Raw genomic sequence first — 26,051 nt, 5'->3', positions numbered from 1 at the left:
TACGGTAACACACTGGATCATCTCCTTACCTGACAGTGACAGATTCAAGGACTGTGCAGACACAGGGCGAAGACTATGGAAATCCAAAGTAGAGGAAGGTGCTGGGCCCAGGCTATTGCCTGGGAGAGCTGATCTTCACTCTCCTGGGGTTTCTCCCAGGTTGGCCCAGAAACCTCCTCCACCCACCTACCAAAAATAGGCCCGCCCCATACTCCTCAGCTCCCCAAGACTCTTATGGGAAGTCAGAAAGGAGGTGTGTCACTCTTAGAGAAAACTAAAAAAAAGTTTGTCTTAGAAGGTTACAGGTACATTTCACTTCCAAGTGCATCTTTCCCGTATAAGCACAGCATATGCTTGATAACTGTGGATGGGGGACAGGGGTGCTTGTTATGGGACTTGGGTGTTTGATGGGATTGGGGGCCTGGTATGGCCAAGGCCTGCTCTTAGACCAGCCAGGTTGAATTCTTTCCTAGCTGACTAACACCATGAGGTAGTGTTTTCTTTGATACGTTAGTGTGTTAGTGTATATAGCTCTTCCTGTGGTCTGAGTGGTCCTACCTTTTAAGGGGACCTTGCCTCTTTCTGCTCAGATCTGCTTGTGTTCCTTTCAGAGTTTAATTTTCAATGTATAATTTGATTTTTCTTGGTTGCAAATTCTTATGGGGAAACCTCACTGTAGCCAATAAGTTCTGACAATAGGAGAGATGAGGATTAATAAAAAGTTTATGTGGAACCGTTATGTCATTGTGTGCAGTGAGATGGGAAGTAGCTAAGAGATTGTGGTTATTGGAGGTTTCAAGTCCATACATGCTATTTCATTATTTGGTTATAAACCAAAATACTATCTAGGATTGTAATGTTCTAAACTCTTTTCTTTCAAGGATGGACACCTTCTTCCTTTGTGTCTTCACGAAAGAACAGAGCAGACAGATCTGTACTTGGTCCTGAAGATTTTATGGATGAAGAGGTGGGTGTACAGAACTTTAACTGCCAGTTTACTGGTGGGATGTGGGCGGTTGGTGGTTGTAGCGCTGTCTCTTTCCCCAGAAAGTTTAGTGTATGATTTCTTCTTCGTTTGTAAGATTATCCTTTCAGTACTTAGACCTCACAGTGCCTCTACATCCATGAATTCTTGTTTGTTGGCGTAACGCCTCATGCTGGTGCCAGCTTTTAAAGCCAGGAGTATAAGGGGAAAGTCATGTACAGGCAGATTTACTTGAAAAAGCCCCAATTGCCCTGAAAGTGTAGTGTCCGCAGAGCTGAGTCCACAGCTTTCCACAGTGACTTTTACATGCACTGCAGTTAAAGGGACAGTGGGTGACTAGACTAGAGAAGGGAATGAAAGAAGCCTTGTGCAGGCATCTGGTCACCTTGTTAAGGTGACCTTGACCACCAGCTTCTTAGGAGTACCTGGGCTTGGTGAGGGGTTCTAAAGTGGTCCTACCAGTCTGCAGGGTGGGCTCCGTTTTGTTGTAAAATTAAACCTCTGTTACCTTAGAACCTAGTCATGGGTTCCTTTGTGATAAAGATTAAGTAAAATACTTATATGGGCATGCTTTAGGCTGCAGGTAAGAGGCAAGGAGAGGTCCCCTTCCTGGATGACTAGCATAATCTGTAAGGAAACATATCTCATGGAACAAGAAGTCAAGATGTCAGCGAGGCCCCAGATTCTCAGTCATCTTCTGCATATTAGCTTGTTCTTACATGAGCTCTTCTCGTGGGTGCAAGGTGGCTGCAGTAGCTCCAGGTGGCACATCTGGGATATTATCCAAGGGAAGGAGGACTTTTTTCCTGGGATCTTTTTTTGAGAGCAAAGAAACTATTCATATAAGTCCAATGACGCATTTTCCCTCACATCTGCCCAAGGTCACTGTTTTACATGCCCATTGTTAAAGCAGTCCCTGGGGAGGGAAATGGGATCAGAATGACTGGCTTGGATAAGACATGAACCCCCACTCGCTAACCTTATCCCTGCCCAAACACACACAGCCCATGGACACCATTCCTGGAGTGCATGGTGGCTCAGAGCAAGGCCTATGCTGGATAACATCCGGGCTCTGTGGGGAAAGAGGAAGGGGCAGTGGTTGTTGGACAGGGAGTGGACGGTAATGCTCCAGTAAATGCAGAAGCACTTAACTCCAGGCCTGGCATGTAGGTGCTCACAAATGCTTGCAGGCTGTAACTCTAAGATGTGACCTCTTCACGCTGACCTTTGAGATATTGCCCAAGAAGAATGAAGAACACAGCCCTTCCTGTCTTCCTAGCTTGTCAGGGCCTGTGTAGATTCACTGGCCACTGTCATGCCTCTGTCCTCGCACACTGGCCTTAGCTTATCCAAAGTCAACGTGTAAAACAGCTGCTCTGTTGACCCCTAACTCAATTTCGTAGTTTTAACTGTTTATTTTTAAGAAACAAAGCTATGTGATACATCATGTTTAATGACTTTCTGAATACCGTAAATAATTCTGTTTGAATTTTTTTAAGGATCTTAGTGAATTTGGGATAGCACCTAAAGCGATTGTTACCACAGATGATTTTGCTTCTAAAACCAAAGACAGAATACGAGAAAAGGCCAGGCAGTTAGCAGCTGCTACTGCCCCTATTCCTGGAGCCACTCTGCTGGATGACTTCATAACACCAGCAAAGTAAGAAGAATTTAACTCTGACTTTTCCGGTCTTGGGGTTACGGCCTTACATATGTATGATGATCTTACTTAGGGATAGTTTGGTTACAGGTAGGGAAGCCTTCTTAGCCTGGCTGGAGTGCACAAGAGGGTTTTGCTGAAAGGACCTCACACTGTTACTACATGGAGTATTCTGGAGCTCCAGCCACTGGTTAGGCTGCTGGGCTCATAGAGGCTGGAGAGCCATTAGGAACTGGGGTGGCTTCCCTCCTGCCTCCTGCCTCTCAGACCTTAAGGACTGTCTCCTGTCACCCTCCTTCGACCCTTTCTTTCTGCATACCTCCTTGTTCTGCTCCAAGGCACGTGGCCTGATGTGGCAGCCTCAGACGGTCATGCTTTCCCAGGTCACCTGCTTGACAGGGACCATCTAGATGACCTATGTGCCCATCCCAAAGGCCTGGGAGAGGGGGCATCTGGTCAACTTCCCCAGGTCAGACGTGTACCTCAAGTCCCATCAGCTGGGGCAGGAACAGCAGGGCCATGCAGTTCTGGCACAGATGGGGGAAAGGGCTCAGGTGCGACAGCTGTGTGAGTTGCTTATTTCCTACTGTTCTCTAGCGTTTTAAAAAGAAGTTCATTTTCAGTACTTTGGTATCCTAGATTGTCTGTTGGTTTTGAATTGCTAAGAAAAATGGGTTGGAAGGAAGGACAAGGAATTGGTCCTCGAGTAAAGAGAAGACCACGCCGACAGAAACCTGGTATGTGTATTGATTGTCATGAATTCTACAGCATACTTTATGTATTTATTATTAATCTGTTTTTTATTGAAGTATAGTTGACTTACAATGTATTAGTTTCAGGTGTATGGCAAAGTGATTCAGATATGTGTGTGTGTATATTCTTTTCCATTATAGATAATTACAAGATATTGAATATAGTTCCCTGTGCTATATAGTAGGTCCTTGTTGTTTATCTATTTTATATATAGTTGTGTGTATCTGTTAATCCCAAGCTCCTAATTTATCCCCCTCCCCCGTTCCTCCTTTGGTAACCATAAGTGTGTTTTGTATGTCTGTGTCTGTTTCTGTTATATAAATAAGTTTATTTATATCATTTTTTTAAAGATTTTTACATAAAAGTGATATCATATGATATTTGTCTTTCTCTGACTTACTTCACTTAGTATGAGAATCGCTAGGTCCATCCACGTTTCTGCAAATGCCAATGGTTCATTCTTCTTTATGGCCAAGTAACATTCCTTTACTCATTCATCTGTTGGTGGACACTTAGGTTGCTTCCAAGTCTTGGCTATTGTAAATAGTGCTGCTGTGAACACTGGGTGCATGTATCTTTTAGAATTAGAGTTTTCATGTTTTCTGGATACATGCCCAGGAGTGGGATTGTCTACAGCATACTTTTTTTTTATAGCATACTTTTTAATGGTTACATGTTTCTGGAAATAAAATTGCTGGGTCAAGCAGTATGCGCATATTTTAAGGTTTTTGTGTGTGTGTGTGTGTAATGCACAATAACTTTCTGGAAGAATTGTACTAGTTTACATTCCCACCATGAGCATGTGAAAGGTCTAGTTTCCTACCCTTGCCAAAATTGTGTTATAACTTAACATGATTATTTTCTTTATTCTTGGCCTTTGGTCTCCCCAGCCAGACTGTGAACTCTTGGAGGCAGGAGTACTTTTAGATTCCCCATGATTCTGGGCAGTGGTGGTTACTCACTGCGTGCATTATTGCCAGAGTGTGAGTAGGGCTGGGGCTAGTGGAAAACAGTCCCCGAGTGATCAGTGAACACCTTTTACGAGCTCAGCCATCTACCTCTGAAGTGTGTCAGTGAGTCAGGTTTCTATATTGTTAGTCGCCCCTGACTAATGCATTTGGAATCTCTTTTTATAGATCCTGGAGTTAAAATCTACGGCTGTGCATTACCCCCTGGAGGCTCTGAAGGATCTGAGGTATTATGTGGGATGTCTGACCTTTAGTTTGGTACAGTGGCATCTGTTACTTTATGAATGTGAAATTTTAGGGTCAGAAACAATTTTAGAAATCAGTCAGATCCCCTTGTAGGGAAATGCCCATACCCTAAAACTACCCTCATTCTGTCAGATAATGTATTCAGCAACATGCCAGCCCCATAGATGCCCCAAGTCTATTCAGATTCGTCAAATGGAGTTGTTTGTGTCGGTACCATTTGTTCAGGGACTTGATTTAGTCCTTTGTAACAGCAGAAATGAAAGTTTGATAATTGTCCTGTTTGGAATTAATCACTGCATTTGAAAATAGTATTTTATAAGCTTTACGCCAGGCAGTGACTCACCTTCATTCCACTTTTTAAACATTGGAAATAGGAGGAAGATGATGACTACTTGCCTGAAAATGTGACCTTTGCACCCAAAGACGTCACACCCGTGGATTTCACACCTAAAGATAATGTACATGGACTGGCTTACAAGGGCCTGGATCCCCACCAAGCACTGTTTGGAACTTCAGGAGAACATTTTAATCTATTCAGTGGGGGACCCGAGGGAGCCGACCTTCTTGGAGATATTGGAGTGAATAAAGGAAGAAAATTGGGAATTTCAGGCCAGGTAAAACCATTTCTGTTTTAAGAACACGAAAACATCAACAAATGAGAATTCTTGCCATGTTATGTTTGCTCCGTTGTAGGCACTCATTATTCGTGGACTAAATGAAGACCTTAAAGTGATTGTATTTTCCTTAGGTGCTTGTCCAAAGGCATGTAGAGCACACCTTCCTGATTTGAATATGTGCTCCTGAGACCCTGTGACCTAGTGTTCTGGTTGGAGTTTGTCTGTTCCCAGGAGCGGGGCTGCTTTCCCACACCCCTGTGGGGCTGAGCAGAAAACCACACTTACCTCTTTGATTTAGTTAGTAGTTGAATTACAGTCTGCCTCTCCAAGCTCAGGTCCTAGTTTTACTACCTCTCCGACTGTTTCCTAGCCCTGCAAGTCCTAAGTCAGGACCTGGGAGTGTGTTTTGCTAGGAGACTTGCTTTTCACCTTTGAGGAGATGGAGAGCTTTTCCTGATTGTCCTCTCAAATTGAGTCAGAGTTTCTTTCTTAAAATTCATTTAGAAAATGGTTACTTTGTCATTTCATTATTACCTTTTCTTTCCTATACATTTTTTACCCCCCGTCCTTTTAACAAAAAAAAAATGATACTTGTTCTTGGCCATTTCCCACAAAGATTAGGAGTTCTGATAGCAGCTGTTAGAGTAGCCCCCACACACTGATCAAACATTCTGCCTTTCTCCCGTTGGAGGCCCCATTTCTCCCCCTGCACTGCTGCTTGGGTACGCTCTCCCATCCTCTTTCTGCACTAGGACCCAGCCCCGTGGCTGCGTCTGAGCCTAGAGGACAGCTCCAGCGCTGGGGGCATGCCGTTCACTTCTGGTCATTGTTTTCCTAAAGACTTGGATCCATGTATTAATCTGGGGCTCCCGTTCGCTTCTCTCTTGGTGATGGTGAAGTGTTAACATGGTGGGATCAGTCACATCCTTGTAGTAGCCGTGTGCTTTAATGCAGACGTACGCTAAAACCTGTTATGCTGAGTGTGAAATCTTGTCTTTGAAGGCTTTTGGTGTAGGTGCCCTGGAAGAGGAAGATGATGATATCTATGCCACAGAAACTCTATCCAAGTATGACACCATTTTGAAGGACGAGGAGCCTGGAGATGGACTCTATGGCTGGACAGCACCCAGGCAGTATAAAAGTCAGAAAGGTAATTCCATAGACCCGCAACTGACGGTTGGTAGACCAAGTGTCGGAATATCAGGTGATTGCTTATGTGCAGGTCAGAGGGAAGCACTCCCAGCTCAAGGACCTGGGCAGATGGCCAAAGGAAGCTGACTCAAGCAGCAGGTCAGGAAGCCAGGCGTGGGGATCGGGTGGTGGGTGCAGAGAGCCCGCAGCAAGAGGGAACTGGTGCCCAGCCCGTCTCCTCACTTGAGTACCTGGCTCTTGAGGAGCTCTTGTTGAGCCTGGAGATGGACATCTTAATGCACCTTGAATTTCAAGTCAGAGTCTACAGTGATTCAGATCCTAGGGTTCTAAGTAGTATTTCAGTTTTTCTTTCCAGAAAAGGTGTAGGGAGGAGTCAGTAGATATTTAATGGCACATGATTTGGATTCAGTCAGACTTGGATTTTAATCCCAGCTCTCTGCTACCCAGCTGGGTGACTGTGGGCAAGGTTTGTAACCTCCCTGGGCATCATTTGTAAAGTGAGGATAAAATCCACTCTAGGGGTCATTGTGAGGATTAAATGGCATCACAGGTTTGGCATAGTACCTGCCTCAAAGACTGAATAAGTGGCACCTACTAAAACAACCACTTAAATAAAGTGGGGAGGTGAGAGTCAAGATAAAACAATCTATTCAGGCATTTTTAGCTGTAGTCAGATCAAGTTCGACCTATACTCTTATAAAATATATCTAAAACATAACATGTTGAAATAATTTGAATAATCTAAATATCGCTCCCCCCAGTAGTGCTGGCTTTACATTTCTAGAAGAGAAAAAAGCAGGTGCAAAAACATTTAGAGGTAGTTTGCTTCATGGTTGTGAACACAAAGTCTGAGGACAGGCTGCCTGGCCTCCCGTGCTGGCTCTGCCCCTTTATCAGCTGTGACCCTGGGCAGGCTGCTTCAGCTCCATGTGCCTCAGCAGGTGGGCACGGCAGTGGCATATCTAACCCCGGAGAGTTAACGTGCATAAACGGCTTAGAATGTGCCTGGCACCCAGCAAGCGCCCTGCAAGCATGAGGGGCCTCTGTCGTCATTGTCACAAAAAGAACCCAGGGTTTTATGCAAGATGCTGGCTGGGTGTGCACCCAGAAGTTAGTAGGTGTTACCTCCAGGAAGGAATTAGGCTACTTTTATTTTCTTTCTTTTGCGCACCTAAAATTTCAGATTTTTCTACTAAGACTATGTGTTGTTTTTATAACTTAAGAGAAGATATATGATATTTTATTCATGTTATAATATACTAATCAGTTAATGTTATAGCTTATATTAACATATGCTAGTTATTAATTATATCAACTATATCAACATATTAAACACATATACTGTATTACTAATATTAATATACTATGTTAATTATATAATAATTATTACTCTGTAATAGATATGCATGTTTAAATCTGCCTCTGAGACAAGTCTTTGGCTTTCCCTCTACACAACACCTTTGTCCTGGCTGGGCCATTCCCACCCCTCCCCCACATCAAGCCTAAACCAGTTCCTCCTTCTGAGCTCCCGAGCCTCCCCTTATCTCCTCTCTGCCGCGGTCCCCTCTCCTACTCTTAGGGTCACAACATCTATAGTTTTGACCTTATGGTTTTTCCCTGAGTGAATCTATATTTAGCCAGTCTCCATGGCTGATTTTTAAATTGTTCTTTTTTTTTTCTTTTCATGATTAGTAGGGCTGTGTTACTCTTTCTCTTTATAGACATTTGACAATGGCTCTTTCTTTATAGACATTTGTTTATTTCTTCAGAACGAATTCATAAACGTAGATTGCTGGGTTTTAAAATAGTACAAAATTCCAAGAATGTAAAATGTAATCCTGAATTACCCTACAGAATTTTAGGGACTTCCAGAAGCTGGTACAAAAGTTCTACATCAGTTGAAGCACAAAGAATGAGTTTACAGGGAAGGGTAGTTACAGGGCAGTGCTGCATCATAAGCGGCTGAAAACCTCGGTGCTGCCTTGACCACTTCAGGGTTCAGCACCCAGCTTGTGTAAGTGCTGGTGGTCATGTAGAAGGGGCTTTCGGCTACAGAAAGTGCAGTTCATGCATATGGATTTTTGACATAACAGTCACGTGTCTAAAAATCCTTGAGAATCAAAGGGGTTGTCTCCACGACCAATAGACCATCGCCGGCTGCAAGTCAGAGGGCATTGGTCATTCCATACCCTGAATTAGGGATCTTTATCTCCTGTTAAAATTTCACTTGAGAAAAAGACAAAAAGCACCTTTTAATCTGTCCTGAGGTTCTGTTACAGGCTGACCTGGTTATGTTGGCTTTTATGCCTTATTTAGATGGTTGCTAAGGAAATTGGGAGGTGGTCTCCTCATTGTTCTTCACCTAGTTTTAGAAATGAGTCTCTCACCATTATTTCATTTTTCACGAGACCATTAACATCCTTTATAAAATGGTAATCATTTTATAAGCATAAACCTTTGCATCCTTTATGTGTAGGTTACTATGTTTTGGATAAGTGGAGTTACTGTCAGACTGCCTTGAATGTGAGAATGACAGGAGTGTGGGGATGGGTGGTCCTTGGCTGTATTTTGTAGTGATTTTGCTTGTGGGTCTCACCATTATTTTTATTTTTCTCCATACTATTTTATTCATATTCATACACATGTGTATATATATATATTTTATTTTTTTTTTGAGAAAAAGGAGTACTTTACTGAAAGGACTGGTTTCTGGAAGAACTTATGGATAAAAATATGGATATAGATTAAAAATCCACTAATCCATTATTTTAATTTTTATCCATACTTCTTGTTTGATGGTTTTTCTTGAGATCTTTTACTCCACAGAGTCTATTCTTTGGTGCCCCTTAGCTTGGGACCAGAGGTACTTCTTTTAAATAATGATGTTGAGGTGCCATAGTTACCTCAATGGCCTAATCATCTGAGGGTGGTGTGGGCTGGGCCGCCAGTCACTGAGTCAGCAGAGGTGTGAGGGCTTTATGTGCCATTCTTTCCTCCCTTTTACTGATAACACGTATGATATGTAGTGTTTATGGTCTTGGAGATAAAATACTGAGGTCTTTTGTCCTATGCTAATCTTCTGTGCTTCTGAAATTAATCAGAATACATAATTTTGTAGAAACAGAGAAAGATCTTCGCTATGTTGGCAGAATTTTGGATGGATTTTCCTTGGCTTCTAAACCTTTATCTTCTAAGAAAGTAAGACTTTTTTTTTAAACTGGTTTAGTACTTTAAATATTTGCTGCTGTCTAGCCTAAGTTATTGTGTTAATAACTGAAAAGAGAAGCAAATTCTGTTTTCAAAAAACAATAGTCTGGTTACTGGTGATTGTCCAGGAAAACATTCTGCATTGGAAATGTCAGTCAGTAGCCATACTGTGTCCCAAAACATCTAACTGCTGATCTTTAAAATCCGAACTTTGAGTGAATACTTATTTCCAATAAGAAAGAATTACACTAGCAGGGAGGGTGTAGCTCAAGTGGTAGAGGGCATGCTTTGCATGCACAAGGCCCTAGGTTCAATACCCCGGTACCGCCTTCAAAAATAAATAAGTAAACCTAATTACCTCCCCCACAACACACACACAAAAAACTTAAAAAAAAAAAAAAGAATTACATTAGAAGCTGGTGGGAGAGTGGAAATGATATTTAACTTAAAGAAAAGCAGGAAATTCCAAAGAGCTGTAACAGCCCCCGATCCTGACTTGTCCTGAACGCTGTGGAGCACGTTAACTGCTGTAGGCAAGGTTCCCTGGGCTCCTGTGCATAGCAACAGAGAGAGAAGCGGGGAGCATGCAGGTCAGGTCTTGGGAAGAGCTCCACACACCTCTCCATGCCTCTCCAGATAGTCCTGTTTCCGTGAGCGCGTTCACAGCTGAGGCCAGGTGGTGCTCTTTCATATCATCACAACCACGTGCTCACGGGTCAGTATGGTAGTTCAGGAGGGGCAGCTGGCTGTTTGTTGACATCCTTTTTTTTAGATTATTCCATGCTTTAATGGGCTTTTTGTTTTCCACCGAGCAAACATTTGTTAAGTACCTCTTTGTTTAGTCATGATGGTTAATGTTTTGTAACAGCGAGGGGCTTATATTCAGAACAGCGCAGGGCACATAGTATGCAGTTATTATTACCAGAAATGTCCTGTAATGTCAAAGGAGAATGTGACTTTTTTTTACATGCATGAAAAGGGAGCATAAACATAGTTAAGTACTCATTCAACTTAGGGTTCAAGGATGAATAGGACTAAGACTTGGACCACCAAGAAGCTCCTGTTTAGGGAGGGTGCCAGACAGACCGACCGCCCACTGTCGCGGGCAGAGTGCCGTAATGGAGAGATGGGTGTTGTCGGGTCCTGAGGTGCTCCTCACTGGAGTAGGGCTAAGATGATAAAAAGAAAAAAGGAGAGAGGTATCCTAGCAATGGTTATAGCACTCTCTCACGGGCTGTCATTGTACAAGATGCTCGCCCCAGGCTGCACAGCCACCTGGAAAGCTTGGGAAACTCCAACCACAGCTGACCCTTTTGTGGGGTGAGACACAGGCATTAGTATTGCTAAGCCCCTCAGGTGAGCCCAGCCTGCAGCTGGGGCTGAACCACCGCCGGAGAGCATTCAGTGCTTCACTGGTTACAGGGCTCAGAATTTCAGGTAGCTGAAAAATCCAGAAAATGGCTTAAACAGGACTATCCATAAATGTGTTTGTTAGACCAAGAGCAAGGGAGACCACTTAGAACAGTAATTTTAAAGTATCTGATACTTCTTTAGCTTACCTGTTCTGCCATGATTAATGCCTAAATTTCCCAAATATATTTTAATTTCAGTTGAGTCAGCTTTTGTCATTGTTGTTTTTTTCTGAGGGGGGTATGTAATTAGGTTTATTTATTTATTTTTAATGGAGGTACTGGGGATTGAACCCAGGACTTCACGCATGCTAAGCATGTGCTCTACCACTTGAGCTATACCCTCCCCACTCAGTTCAGTCAGCTTTTGAATTAAAAATACCTTGAATCAAAAAGTAAGGCCTGAAACTCCAAATTGGAACTGAAACATAACCAGAAAAAGAACTCTGAATATAAAAGTAACTTATTTAAAGTTATTATGTTTTTCCCTAAGCCTTGAATCATAGTTTTCTAAATTTTCTGACTCACAGTGGGCCAGTAGTATTAACTATAATCGTTATTATTGTTCTCCTCGTATAAGATATGCATATTAGCATCTCGATGTGGAGTGGGTAGGAGTGCTATTTAAAGGGTCTGGCTATGAGAACAGTGCGGTTCTGGTGATTGTCCCCAGATCCAGAGAGGATGTTGCCTGGGCACCTGGGCCGACTGTTCCCAGTGCTGCCTACCTGCTGAGTGTTAGCCTGGGAAAAGGTGGGGTTAACAATGCTCAGAGGTAATGGGTTTTCTTGGTTAAGTCAAATATGATCCCCTTGCAGCCTGCATTTTCTGAGTTTTGTTTTGTTTTGTTCAAGATTTATCCACCACCCGAACTGCCAAGAGACTATCGACCAGTGCATTATTTCAGACCTGTGGTGGCTGCAACCTCTGAGAACTCCCACTTACTTCAGGTATTATCAGAGTCAGCTGGAAAGCCAGTGCATGACCATGGGACACATAGTAGACACCAACTGAATGCCTCCAAGCGGGGAGAGTTGCTCGGAGAAACACCTACTCAAGGTACGTGCCATGGAAAAGATTAAAATCATTGCATTTATAATACTCTGAGTTATCCAAATCAAAATGGAAAGTCGTTTTCCCATTGAAATTGTTTACGTAGTTTTATATTCCCAAACTGTGGAAATAAAATTGTTTGTTGTGAATGGCATACTCAACAGTGTATGAATCCTTTACTTCAGACTTGCTTTCCTACCATCAGTTTGAATTGTGTCATTAAAATTATAACCCCTGTCTTGAGTGCAGCAGTTTTCATACTTTCAATAATTGTCCAGGAATGAGGTGAAGACCAAGGCCATGTGTACATTCACTTTTCCTGCACAGCCTGGGAACGTGTGATTTTTTTTTTTTTGACAGTCCTCTGGTGTTGATTTTTGGTTTCTTTAATGTCCGTCTCCCTCACTAGTGAGAGCAGGACCTCATCTGTGTTGTTCTCTTAGGCCCAGGCCTGGCAGAGTGGGTGCTCAGTGAGCATCTGGGACATGAGTGAGTGAGTGATGTGTAGCCGTGCTTGGAACCAGGGCGGGTCCTGGGCGGGACTGTGGACGTGGTGGCTGCCGCAGACTGGAGGTCTGGAGTCCACAATGTCAGGTTCCTTATTTTAGGACCACTCACTGGCCCGATAAACATCCACGGATTAACCTCCACTTTTGCCTACTGCGAAACAGGGGAGTCATTATATTGTTACTGTCTAGTTCACAGGGATAATATGAATACAGATGAAACACCAAATGTGAAACATCTCCGATGACATACATTTGTGGCACTGAAAATGTGTGTAGAGAGAAATGTAAATACAGCTGTCTTATGATCCTTTTCATCTCTTCCTGTTACTGGTTTTATTTAGGTGCAACTACTTCAGTGTTAGAATTTCTATCCCAAAAAGATAAAGAGAGACTCAAAGAAATGAAGCAGGCAACTGAGCTCAAAGCAGCTCAACTGAAGGCCAGGAGTCTGGCCCAGAGTGCCTCGAGCAGCAGACCCCAGCCCTCCGCTCCGGATGTCGGACACCACTCTTGGCACATGGTGTTGAGTGCTGGGACGGCCGCCACAAGAGCCAGCGACTTCAAACCTTTCGCAAAAGATCCAGAAAAGCAAAAACGATATGAAGCCTTTTTAGTAAATATGAAACGGGGTCAGAGAGGTGGGTGCTAGTCCTGGGCCTCCCACATCTCACTGGGGAAGTGTTCTTGCTGTTCTGGCCCTAGACCTGGAGTTAGAATTAAGGTGTCCTGCTCTGGAAGTTTCACTCTGTCCTGCTGTGAACAGTGTAAAGATTTCAGGCTCTTGACTGTAGAAAAGCAAGAACAATTAGCTTGTGTTTCTCTGTATCTCAGGCCCCAGAGATAGCTGTTTAAGTAGAGAACGTGCCTTGGCAGCGGCTAATGCTAGATTACAGACCATTTAGTTTGCAAATGCTTGACTTCTGTGTAAAGGTTGCATTTCAAGTCAAGAGAACAAGGCCATTTCCCACTCCACCTTAAGAGCCTAACCATCTAGCTCTAAATCACAGTCTAAAATTTGACTTACAAAGATAGTTGGCTGTTAAACCTTACATGAGGAAAAAGTTGCTCTGTGAGGCCAGATTGAGGCAAGAGATTGCTCTTATGCACAGTACTCCTTGTGAGAGCTTGTCAGCCAATTAGAGGGGTCTATTTTCAAAAGCAGATCTTTATATACTGTGCCTTAACTTTCTACTAACAATCTGCACCCCTAATGTTTACTTGTTAAATTTGAAAAAGAGAGAGAAAGGAGTGTTTTCTGTTCAAAGTTAGGAATATAGTTGGGATCAATTTTCACTGTCTGGGATGAAATTACTTGCTTTGAAGGTGTAAGCAAGCATTAGTGCCCCAATATTTTTCTTTGTTATGTGCAATAGACAGAATTCAATAAAAGCATCATTTTGAGGGAGAGAGCAATTATTACCCGCCAAGTACCTCCCCACTGTGCTCTTCAAAACCAGGGTAAGGGGGGTGGGGGTAGAGCTCAGGGGTAGAGCACATGCTTAGTGTGCATGAGGTCCTGGATTCAATCCCCAGTACCTCCATCGGAAAAAATAATAAGCTTTATAAAAAGAATAGGATAAGGATTTGTGTTTCCCCTGGTGAAATCTGCAGGGATACAGTGGTGCCCACTAGATGGTCTCCTTTAAGTTCCCTGTTCTTCCTAGGAGTGAAGCAGTTTCTTGCTTCCTGTCATAGATGCTCTGGAACATTGTCTGGATCCCAGTATGACAGAGTGGGAGCGAGGCCGCGAGCGGGATGAGTTTGCCCGGGCAGCCATGCTGTATGCATCTTCCCATTCGACCTTGTCCTCCAGGTTCACTCACGCCAAGGAGGAAGACGATTCAGAGCAGGTGGAAGTCCCTCGGGACCAAGAGGTCTGTGGCCACCCTTCTCTCTCTGGTGAATTTTAGAATTAAAATACCGTATAGCCACATATGTTAATTCCCTCAGCGAAAAGATCGAAATATACATGGCACTGTAGAATAAGAGATGGCCCTATGCTTTTTGCTTGCAGTATACTTCAGCAAAGATGTAGGATTAACTGTTTTGACATATTGGAAGATGGTGTGAAAACTTTTAAATGGAAAAGTAGACAGATCAGTTGTGTGACCACTTGATGAATCACATCACTGTCTTTCCCCAGAATGATGTCAATGACAAGCAGTCAGCTGTGAAGATGAAGATGTTTGGGAAGCTTACCCGAGACACGTTTGAGTGGCACCCTGACAAGCTTCTGTGTAAGAGGTTTAATGTCCCTGACCCTTATCCAGAGTAAGTTGGATAAACCTGCCGTTATATCATACTAAAGCCAACTTTCCCCCTACATACTCATTTAAATTGCCTTTTTCTCGACGAACTTACTTGTAAATGCTCACAGCGGCAAACTTGGCAGCTTTAACTTCTATTAATTTATTACTAAAAAAAATAAATAACCAGACACCCAGTTGCAAACTTCATTCCATATTGAAGATAATGAAACTCAGATACGTCAAGTTACAAAAACTCAATGCCTGTCTAATTTGCCACCTTTTTAACGATGCACATAGAGTCTAAATTTAAAGTGAGATTTATGTTTTCTGATGCTTTATACGAGTTCAACCCCTCCTTATTGGATTATAAATACTGCAAGAAAGCATATACCGTTGAATCAGAGACTTTGTCAGAAAATTGAGGTATATTTTTAGCAGTGGAACTTTTCCTTCACAGGAAAATCCATTTTCAGAGTTACATTCTAGCTCTTCCTATCATCAGAAAAAACTCATAGCTCCTGAAGTCAGACATTACAAATTCTTAAATTGCTTTGAGAAGCAAAAATTTTTTTTTTCCTTAGAGAAGCAAAAATATTTTAAGGGACCTTTTTGGCCAAGTAGAAGAGCTACTGGTGAAAAATAGGAGATGGACAGCTTTATAGGAATTGGATTTTATCCTTACAGTTACTAAAATTATGTATTTGTTTTCAGTCACTGAATTTGGATTCTTATTTCCTTAACAAGAGCAAAAGTTTCTTTAAAACTCTTCAGCCACAGGTGAAATGATCAGGCAAGAGAAAAACTTTAGATGAGAGTCTTGTCATCAGAAATAAATAGTTGCATGAAAAAAAAATTATGTATTTGCTTTCTCTTCTACCCCTAGTTCAACTTTAGTTGGCTTACCGAGAGTGAAACGTGACAAATACTCAGTCTTCAACTTTCTGACGATCCCAGAGACAGCTTCCTCACCTGCAGCTCAAGCATCAAGTGAAAAAGTTCCGCAGCGCCAAGGTTCCGACAGTGAGTAGGGCTTCCCCAGGTCTGAGTGCCGACTGCGGTCTCAACCCCTAGCCTGTCGGGAAGACCGAAGTAAAGGATCATCTAGTCCTAAGGGTACACATAATGTGAACTTCCCCTCCTTTCAGAGAGCTGTTCATGTGAATACATGAGCTCATGCTGAAATGGTCCACAGGTACACGTTTAGGGGTTGGAATTCTGCTTTAGCATCTGCCACGTTCCCAACACCTTGCACAGTGCCTGGCCCATAGGAGGTTCGCTGACGTTCTTAGAATGAATTAAAGAGACAAAATGCAGAGCTTGCCTTTTGCTTCCTAATTCTGATGGTAGGTCTATGTCTTTACCTTTCAGAATCAAGAAAACCATCCAGGTGGGATACATCTAAACAAGAAAAGAAGGAAGATTCCATTAGTGAATTTTTAAGTTTGGCTAGATCAAAAGTCGGTCCGCCTAAACAAGAGTCCGGTCCACCAGGAAACAAAGAGGAAGAGCACGTGACGGAATCCCTCCCAAATAAGGTACTGGGGGCTTTCAGATTCTCTTTGCCAGGCTGACTGTAGCCTTTGCCTTTCTCTGTGGTGATGCTTTGTTGTAATTCCATAGCAGTGATCAGCAGACTTTTCCTGTGAGAGGCCAGATATTAAATATTTTAGGCTTTGTGCACCATACCATGTCACAACTCTTTAGCTTTGTGGTTGAGTGTGAAAGGAACCACAGGCAATATGAAAAAAATAATCTGTGTGTTCTAATTTGTGTGTTTTGACTGTTGCATTTAATGTAATTTGTTGATATATTTGGATTTTGGTCTACAGTTTTATTGTTTTCTGTCCCCTCTCTTTTTTGTTCCTCTCTTTCTCCTTTCCCATCTTCTTTTGTATTACTTGAATAATTTTTAGTATTCCATTTTAATTTATCATTTACATTTTTCACTCTGTATTTTTAGTGATTGCTGTGGGGATTACAATACACATATTTAACCCTTTCACCGTATGTTTAGAATTGATATTTTACCACTTCAGGTGGAATGTACAGTCTTTACCATCCCTTTACTCTGCCTGCTGTATGTTGTTGTCTTATATGTCACATATATATGTACACCGAAAACCTCATCAGACAGTATTTTAATTTTTGCTTTCAATTGGTTTTTTTTTTTTTTTTTGGCTTTCAATTGTTACATATATTTTAGAGAACTGATGAGGAGATAATACTCTGATTTGCTTGGATATATACCATTTCTATTGTTCTTTTGACCATTTCTTAATTTTTTAAATTTTTTTTGGTGGGGGAGGTAATTAGGTCTCTTTATTTATCTCTTTATTTATTTTTTGAGGAGGTACTAGGAATTGAACCCAGGACCTTGTACCTGCTAAGCATGTGCTCTACCACTTGAGCTATCTACCCTCCCCCTCTTTTGATCATTTCTGCTGTCACTCCTGAAGTCCCACGTTTCCCTCTCCTGTCATTTCCTTCTGTCTGAGGAACTTCCTTTAGCACTCTCTTTTAGAGCAGTTTTAACAAAGAAGTCTCACAATTTTCCTTCATCTGAGCGTGTCTTGTATTTCATCTTCATCCCTGAAGGATGTTTTTGCTGGGTTTAGAATTCTGGGTCAGTTTTTTAGTTCTTTAACAATGTTGTGCCGCTTCCTTCTGGCCTCATGGTTCCTGACGAGAAACCTACAGTCATTCTCACTGTTGTTCCTCGCCTTGTAATGACGTGACTTCCCTGGAAGATTTTCACCTCGTCTCTGGTTTTTAGCTGTTTGATAATGATGTTATCATCAGACAAGCTTCTGAAAACAGGACAGAAGCTCTGTGCTAGTCCCTACTGCATTTTTCTGGATTAATGACCTACCTCCATGAGAGGCTTCAGCTCCTTCTTCTACTTTTTCTTTTTTTTTTTATTGAGTTATAGTCATTTTACAATGTTGTGTCAATTCAGCCCCTTCTAAGAGTCAGCACGGTCTACAGTTGTTGAATCAGAAATGCCACAAAATCAAATGCCATGCTAGTGATCAGTGTTTAGTGAGGCAGCGTGTGGGTGTGGAGACCCATGTACATGAGCATACACATAAGTACATGTGCAAGCGTGTCTGTGTGCATGCCATGTTCTAGAACATTTGGCTCCTTTCACCCTTGCTTCTTCACTCCTGACTCTTATTTCACTGTTAATACAGGTGGTAAACAAAGGCGTGGATTCACAGACTGAAGGAGAAGGCAGCCGCCCATCCATGGACTTATTCAAAGCCATCTTTGCCAGCTCCTCAGATGAAAAGTCTTCGTCTTCTGAGGATGAGCAAGGCGACAGTGAGGATGATCAGGAGGGTACCAGGGAGGCCGACTTCCAAAATTCCCAAGAGACTGACTTGGTGGAGACATCACCTGTGGCACAAGGTACGTCATATATTTCAGACTTTGGGATCTAAAAAAGAAAACAATGATGTCTCTAGAGAAGCTGCTGCTTCCTTTAATGCGTAACTTTAAACCAGGATAATTAGCAATTGATGATGCTTTAATCTTTTGTATTTTTTTAATTTAGTAAAGTTTTATTTATGTATAGTTGATTTACAATATTATAGTAGTTTCAGGTGTACAACATAGTGATCCAAAAGTTTTATATATTATACCCCATTTAAAGTTGTTATGAAATATTGGCTATATTCCCTGTGCTTTACAGCTGATTTATTTTACACATAATAGTTTATACCCCTTAATCTTTACCCCTCTCTTGCCCCTCCCTGCTTCTCTCTCCCCACTGGTGACCACTAGTTTGTTTTCCATATCTGTGAGTCTGTTTCTCTTTTGTTGTGTTCATTCATTTGTTTTATTTTTTAGATTCTGTATATGTGACAACATACAATATTTGTCTTTCTCTGTCTGACTTATTTCTGTATGCATAATACCCTCCAAGTCCATCCATGTTGTTGCAGATGGCAAAATTTCATTCATTTTTATGGCTAAGTTAATTCCATTCCATTTTATATCTTCTTTATCCATTTATCTGTTGATGGACACCTAGGTTGCTTCCATATCTTGGCTATTGTAAATAATGCTGCTGTGAACATTGGGGTGCATGTATTTTTTCTTTTTTGTTAATTGATTGATTAAGTAATTAATTAATTTTTATTTGGGGGGAGAGGTAATTAGGTTTACTTAGTTATTGTTTTTAGTGGAGGTACCAGGGATTGAACCCAGGACTTTGTACATGCTAAGCATGCACTGTACCACTGAACTATACTCTCCTACCCCCTTGTGTGTCTTTTTGAATTAGAGGGGGTTTTGGGTTTTTTTTTTCTGGAAAAAAAACAGATTGCTGGAACTGGATTGTTGGATCATATGTTAGTTTTATTTTTAGTTTTTTGAGGAACTTCCATACTGTTTCGCATAGTGGCTGCACCAATTTACATTCCCACCAACAGTGTATAAGGGTTCCCTTTTCTCTCCATCCTCGCCCACATTTGTTATTTGTGGTCTCTTTGATGATAGCACTTCTGACGGAAGTGAGGTGATATCTCACTGTGGTTTTGATTTGTATTCCTCTGCGGATAGCGATGTTGAGCATCTTTTCATATGCCTGTTGGCCATCGGAAAGTCTTTGAAAAATGTCTATTTAGGTCTTCTGCCCATTTTTTAATAGGGTTTTTGGTTTTTTTTGATATTGAGTTGTATGTGCTATTTATGTATTTTGGATATTAACCCCTTATTAGTCATATCATTTGCAAATTTTTCTTCCTATTGAGTTGTCTTTTCATTATGTTGATGGTTTCATTTGCCGTGCAAAACCTTTTTAGTTTAATTAGGTCTCATTTGTTTATTTTGATTTTGTTTCCTTTGCTGTAGTAGACAGATCCAAAAAAATGTTGTCTGATTTATAATCTTTTGTATTTTTAATTAGAGTGGAGCAGAGTTCTTTTTTTTTTTTTTTTTCTATCTGGCATAAATCCCTGGTATATTTTTAGGATAGCTGTGTTTGATAATATTGATTTTCCTACTTATCCTAGTTGAGAAGAATTTTAAAATAGTGAAAATTTCATTAAAAACTAACTTTTTTTTTTAAACCTGGTTGTTGATGAGGTACCACGGTGAGTGGAAAACACTTGGTCATGAGGTGTACAGGGTGCTTCCTGCCTTCCGCTTGGAGGGCACATTGCATGCTCTGAATCAGCTGTGAGATGGGCATTGCCTGGCACCCAAGTAGCGCTTGGTAGATGGAGTCTGTCCTTACAGTGACCCTAACGCTTGGTTAGTAGCCTGCCCCACTTGTTCTATTTACCCCAGCCAGGAGTTTTGGCACAAGGAAAGGAGAGGCGGTCTGGAGCTTGCAAGGGTGGGAGACTTTTCAGATACTTGGGTGGGAGGACAGAATTTCCCATCTCAGTCTTAGAATGTTCTGCCTGCCCCTGTTAGTCAGTGGTCAGTGGTGGACTTGGCTATAACTTTAACGGGCCTTACATAGATGTATAAAGTATTGTTTGTTTTTCAGTGATGGCAAATATCAGCCTATTTCTGTTCTCCATGGGGGAAAAAACACAACCTGTTTTTTCATTACAAAGTCATATAATTACTTGAAAAGTTTAAAAATACAGAAATATAGAAAACTCAAGTCTTTCTGACTCCCACTCCCAGAGATAACCACCGTTAATGCTTTTAGTGCATATTTTCCCAGACTTTCTTTATCTTTATCTCTTCTGTCTGAAGACCTAATCATTTATTTTAAAAAAGGAGATTATTAATGTGAATATAATCATTTGTTTACATATATTCTATTTTTTTCCTCTTTGATAATTCATTTTGAGTGAAATGAAGCCTTCTGAGCTAGGACATAGTCTTAAATCCTGTTTGTTTGTAAGTCTGTATTCTCTTCAGACGCCCTTCCTCGAGGATGCGTTTCAACCTTTTAGGCCTCAGTGATGCGGAGTGTGTGCCACCCCGGGGGATAGTCCCCGGTGCCCTTATGTGACTGACTTCCCAGCTCAGATGTCTCTGAGATTGGCAGTCAGGTAGTGAGCTAGTTAAGCAAAATGGTGAAGAAAAGCACGTGCTATCTGGTGGCCACAGACATTAACTGAAGACTCCAACACATTCACGTCTGGCACATAGATAAAATCAATACCCTGGTGTCTTTCAGCTAGTGAGCCAGCTCCCCAGGAGCCCGTGCCTTTCTTCCCGATTCAGAAGATGCAGGTCGACGCAGAAGAGTTCGGCCCGCGGCTGCCTCCCGTCTTCTGCCCCAGTGAGTCCAGAGCTCCTTGCGTCGTCCGTTTGTGTGGGCACCAGTCTCCTCCGAGATAAGACAGCCCGAACTGGGTCATTCTATCCACAGACATAATCCAACACGAGGCCGACCAAATATATCCTAGCTTACCTGTTCTCAGACACATTTGAAAAATCATTGCTTCCACCTCATACCTAAATGATAATTGTTGCTTTACAGCCTGAGAGACCTTTAATTTTTTTTTTCTTTTTAACAGATAGGGTCCTGAGTATCTCAGATTTTGTCACTTACAGAAATAAAAAAGTAAAAATCTAAGACACAAAGATGGGGCAGGAATTGTAGGGAGAAGGCTATCCTGAGACTTTCCTATACTTCGGCTCATGTAGCAAATAAAATAAAACTAATCGTTTCAGAAGTAAATACAGCTCATCCTCCTCCCCCAATATCTGTTAATAACTTTTTTCCTTTCATAATATGTTTTATATTTTTTCAGGTAACATATCGTTCAGTGCCAGTTTAAATTGTCATTTCATGTTAAAACATTTAGACTGGTTTATCATCTCTTTGAAAGCTGAGTTAACAAATATCTAATAACATAGCCCAGATATATAAATGACATAAAATTCTCTTATCTACTCTAATATTTCCCATAGTGACCACATATAAATATTGGTTTGGTTAATTAGCCCAACCTTCAAAGAGATGGATAAAAAGCAGAGAAGAGTAAAAAGTAGTAAGTTTTGAAAAATTACGGTGAATGTGTTTCTCATTTGCTTTAGACCTTTAGTTTAAAATAAGTGTGTCAGCACTTGAAAGCTGTTATATATGCCCGTTTCCCAGACTGTCCTCGATACCTTTGTAATAGTTAATAACTTAATTTTGTCTATAGGTTATTAAGGGGAAATGGTTTCCCAAAAACAAGCATTTAAAAAAAACAAAACCAACTTTGAGGAGGGTCAAATTTTGAAATATCTGACCAAACAATAGGGCTAGAAAATTGCAATCATCTGTTAACTGGGTTTGGAAAATAATCCACACTTCCGAAAACCTTGGAATTTTTCTTTAGGTAGAAAAAAGTTGATTTAAGGATTTAACACTATTTCTACTATAAATGACTTTTTTTTGCTGGTTTGACTACCTGGAAATTAATGACCTGTGAAAATGTCTTGGTCAGAATTTGGAGGTAGAGAATTTAGACACATGCAACTTGCTTAGTCATTTTTAAGAATTACCTACAGTATGTTGTTTTGATGCTAGTATTTTTAGTGTTTCCACTTATAAGGAAAATTCATGTAAAATGTACTTGTGTAAAGAGAGGATGGTGTGAGAGGAGCTGATATTTCTGTGCCAGATTCTGGGCTGTGGGATTCATGTGTAGAGTCCCAGCTCATCCTCTCTGGGTCCCTAAGAGGATAGGGATTCTCTCTGTCCCCATTTTTTAGATGGGAAAGCAGATGTGGAGAGGGTTAGCTGCATGCTAAAGATCACAGAGCTGGTGACAGTCCTGGTCTGTCTCTGCGTTTACCTGAGGATGTTAAATTTCAAAAGGCTTGTAGGCATTCTGCTCTGGCTCTATCTTCATCTGACAGATAAGATTTTGACCAGATACCAGTTGGATCACACAGGTCTTAGGCTGAGATTTCTGGCAGTTTCTAAATATAGAGCTGCACAGTGACAATGCTAATCTGCTTGTTGATCAGTGAGGCAGAGCAGGAGTTCTGCTTTAATGGTAAACGTCAGATTCCTGTTTCAGTAACTTAGCCTTTCTTTTCCCCTGTGGTCTCTAGTTCACGTCTTGATTACATTTGTGTTTCAGATGCTCGCCAGAAACCTGAGGTACCCCAAAAAGAGAAACATAAAAAGAACAAAGAAAAACGCAAGACCAAGAAAGAGCACAGACGGAAGAAAGAGAAGGTGAGTAACTTCTGGGAGTGCAGGGATCGGTGTGTGGGGTCCGCCGCCCCTGCTTCTGTCATCCAGACAAGCCCCCAGGAGTGGCTCACAAAGCCAGTGGAAGAGTATCTCGTGGCCAGGATGGGACACACAGGTCTCTCTACACCTTGACAGAAATGTTGATATTCAATGTAAACCCCTCGATTTTCAGAAAAACCACCTTCTTTCAGACAGAATATTTTAATTTATTCAGTTGTTCTTTAAACATTTTTTTGTGAACATTAAAAAGTAGGAAAAAAGGACATTTAAATATTTTAGAGTAATGGTTATTAAATAATAAAACAGTATTGATTATCATTCAGTATTAAATGAAGGTATTAGTTTGAACATTTCTCATCTACTTTGGCACCATTACAAATAGAGATTTGGGTCCGTAACTTGCCATTCAAAGTGATGGACGCTTGAGGGACACTGTTGCCATCCCTTATCTCCACATCCATGTCTTCTTCTATGGCACCGGCTTTTAATTCGGTGAATGTTAGTGCTGGGAACCCAGTAGAGTTGATTAGAAACAGCTCCATTTTTGGCTACCAGAAAAAAGGATTCTTGGGCATGGAAGATGAGGGAAGTTCTCCTGCAGTGAAAGGGAGAAAACCGGTGCTGACAGGTTTGAAAACCACACTCATTTGTTTCTCACCAGCATGTGTGCTGTTCTCTGACCTTTTACCAGTTTCTTCCTTGTACTTTTCCAAGGGGCTGGCCATCCTCATATGTGGTTTATCATACATGCGCAACAAAAGGGAGCAAGCAGATTCGTGGGAGGTGGCAGGGTCACCCTGGATGAGGTGTCCCGGTGGGGTCCTGCCTACGCCTGCTTGGTTCTGCTGTGTCTATCGCTGGAGGATGAGTTCTGTGAGCGTGGGCACAGTGGACACTGTGTGTCCTGGTCTGTCCCATGCCAGGCTAAAGCTCCCCCCAGTGGGCTTCTCTGTTTTTGTTTTGGAATGACTCCCGTCACCAAATGCCTCATTAGCCTGTCATTGTGCTGAATTAGGGAGGGAACCACCCATTCGTTCCTTTTATTTATTTGTGTATTTATTCATTTATTTTCAGAAAAAGAAACACCGGAAGCACAAACACAAAGGCAAGCAAAAGAGCAAAAAGTCAGAGAAAAGCAGTAGTTCCGAGAGCACGGACAGCAGTGACAGCGAGAGTGAGGGGGAAGGGACTGCAGACCTGTCACCCCAGGAGCTGCTGAGACGGTAGGCGACGGGAGACAGCAGGCTTTCAGAAACCTCTCAGAGGCTCCCTGAAATCTTGATGTGTTTGCTTAGAGACAAATGTCAGAAATGATACATTTGTGTATTAACTCAGCTTCTTTAAAAGTTAACTTTAGATTCCATAAGTAATACGTAAATATATTACTGTGAAAAATCAAATCTTACAGACAAAGCTGAAAGTGGCCCTTGACCAGTTCCCCAGACCCCTCTTCTCTCCACAGTAACCTCTGGCATCAGTTGCTTTGTAACTTTCAAGATTTTTTTGCCCAACCACACGTACACACACACACACACACACACACACACACACACACAGGTACACACACAGGTACACACACATATAGGTACATACACATTTTGTTTCACATTTTAATTATAAATAATACAATTTTATGTAGCATAAACCTGTAGGGAATGAACATTTAGAATGAATAAACACTACCAAATTGTTTCCCAAGATGGGTATATCCATTTAAATTATGAAAGGGAATGGGGGTTATAGCTCAATGCTAGAGTGTGTGCTTGATATGCACAAGGTGCTGGGTTCCATCCCTAATGCCTCCATTAAGGGGAAAAAAAAGAAAAAAGAAACTCTAAACAAACAAAAATTCTGAAAGCACCTTATTATCAGTTGCACACAGTACAGAGATGTTTGTCAGCGTGACAGGTGAAGATGGCATCTCATCTTCGTGGTGTTTTCCGGGTCAGGAATGAGGCTGAGCGGCCTGTGTGTCTCAGCCTTTGCCAGGGGCTTTTTTTGTGAATAATGTGCTCATGTCCTTTGCACATGTCTTGTTTTCTGTGAGGCTGTTTCACTGGTTTTTAGGTACTGTTTTACTGATTTTTAAGAATTAAAACAATAATAATTCTGTACATTTATCTTTTGTGTTTTAGTCTATTACCTGTCGTATGGTTTTTAATGGTCTTTGTTGAACAGAAGCACCTGGCCGGGATCTCACTCTTGGCCAGGGCCCCTGCTGCTTTGTTTCAGTGACAGTACAACCTGGTTCTGGTTGAAACTGCAGCCTGCCCCCTCCAGCCCCTCCCCAGGAGACACTGGTCTGCATCTTGTCCCTATAATTTAGCTTTGCCCATTCTAGAGTTTCATAGACGTGGAGACATACAGTTGGCACACTCTTTAGTGCACTCCCATCGTAAGTTCATGGCCCCATGCAGTCTCGCTACCTGAATATACTAGATCAAGGAATAAACCAGCACCCCAGAAGCCTCCTCCCACTTACCATCCCTACCCCCACCTCCACCCCTAGAGGCAACCACTCTCTGGCTTCCCTCACCGCTGATTATTCTTGCCTGTGTTTGGGATTTATTTAAAGGAACCATATACCATGAACTCTGCTGCATCTGGCTTGTGAGATTCCTCCGTACTGTCATAGCAGCAGCCCCTGGTTCCTCCTCATTGCCGTGGAGAATTCCTTTGTGGGATACACCACAGAGTATTCATTTATTCTGTAGTTGGAGGCATTTGTTTTTCCACTCTGGGGCCGTAGGGCAAGGGTCTATAGCCAGTTGACCCAGCCCTACCTGATGAATGGAGGCGCCATGAACATTCTTGTGTGCACAAAGCTGAGACTGCAGACTGACAGCTTGGGTGCTTTTGGTCCTGGAGCAAACATGCTCTTTGGTTTTTTTTTTTTCTCTTTTTTTTTTTTTTCACATATACCTTCCCAAAGGTATACATGAGATAGGTGAGTGAAACCAGGACTAGAACTTGCTTTTTTTTTATAAATGGGTCTTAATATGAGATGTGAGTGAGTGAGTCTCTATGTGTGTTTTGAGGGGAACAGAATTTTAAGAATGCAGATTAAATGGTTCTTTCTTTC

At 41.7% G+C, this 26,051-nt stretch overlaps 1 protein-coding gene across 3 annotated transcripts in view; it reads left to right on the top strand.

Annotated features, from left to right (window-relative positions):
- Positions 1 to 26,051, top strand: part of GPATCH1 (G-patch domain containing 1) — a 33,115-nt gene that overhangs the window by 6,654 nt on the left and 410 nt on the right. Inside the window, exons 3-19 of one of the 3 annotated variants that reach the window (XM_006212191.3) lie at positions 882 to 967; positions 2,485 to 2,645; positions 3,285 to 3,382; positions 4,535 to 4,593; positions 4,987 to 5,226; positions 6,232 to 6,379; positions 9,500 to 9,579; positions 11,852 to 12,056; positions 12,901 to 13,197; positions 14,255 to 14,433; positions 14,703 to 14,830; positions 15,692 to 15,828; positions 16,177 to 16,343; positions 18,000 to 18,216; positions 20,951 to 21,055; positions 22,854 to 22,951; positions 24,044 to 24,192. In XM_006212191.3, the coding sequence (XP_006212253.2) occupies positions 882 to 967; positions 2,485 to 2,645; positions 3,285 to 3,382; positions 4,535 to 4,593; positions 4,987 to 5,226; positions 6,232 to 6,379; positions 9,500 to 9,579; positions 11,852 to 12,056; positions 12,901 to 13,197; positions 14,255 to 14,433; positions 14,703 to 14,830; positions 15,692 to 15,828; positions 16,177 to 16,343; positions 18,000 to 18,216; positions 20,951 to 21,055; positions 22,854 to 22,951; positions 24,044 to 24,192 (2,554 nt within the window). Of the gene's footprint in view, positions 1 to 881; positions 968 to 2,484; positions 2,646 to 3,284; positions 3,383 to 4,534; positions 4,597 to 4,986; positions 5,227 to 6,231; positions 6,380 to 9,499; positions 9,580 to 11,851; positions 12,057 to 12,900; positions 13,198 to 14,254; positions 14,434 to 14,702; positions 14,831 to 15,691; positions 15,829 to 16,176; positions 16,344 to 17,999; positions 18,217 to 20,950; positions 21,056 to 22,853; positions 22,952 to 24,043; positions 24,193 to 26,051 lie in introns of all 3 variants that reach the window. The other 2 variants (XM_072967263.1, XM_015246071.3) reach the window with 2 other exon arrangements.

The sequence above is a fragment of the Vicugna pacos genome, chromosome 9, assembly GCF_048564905.1.
Source record: "Vicugna pacos chromosome 9, VicPac4, whole genome shotgun sequence".
NCBI lineage: Eukaryota > Metazoa > Chordata > Mammalia > Artiodactyla > Camelidae > Vicugna > Vicugna pacos.
Note: the sequence above shows the minus strand (reverse complement) of the source record. Positions and strands in the feature narration are given on the sequence as shown.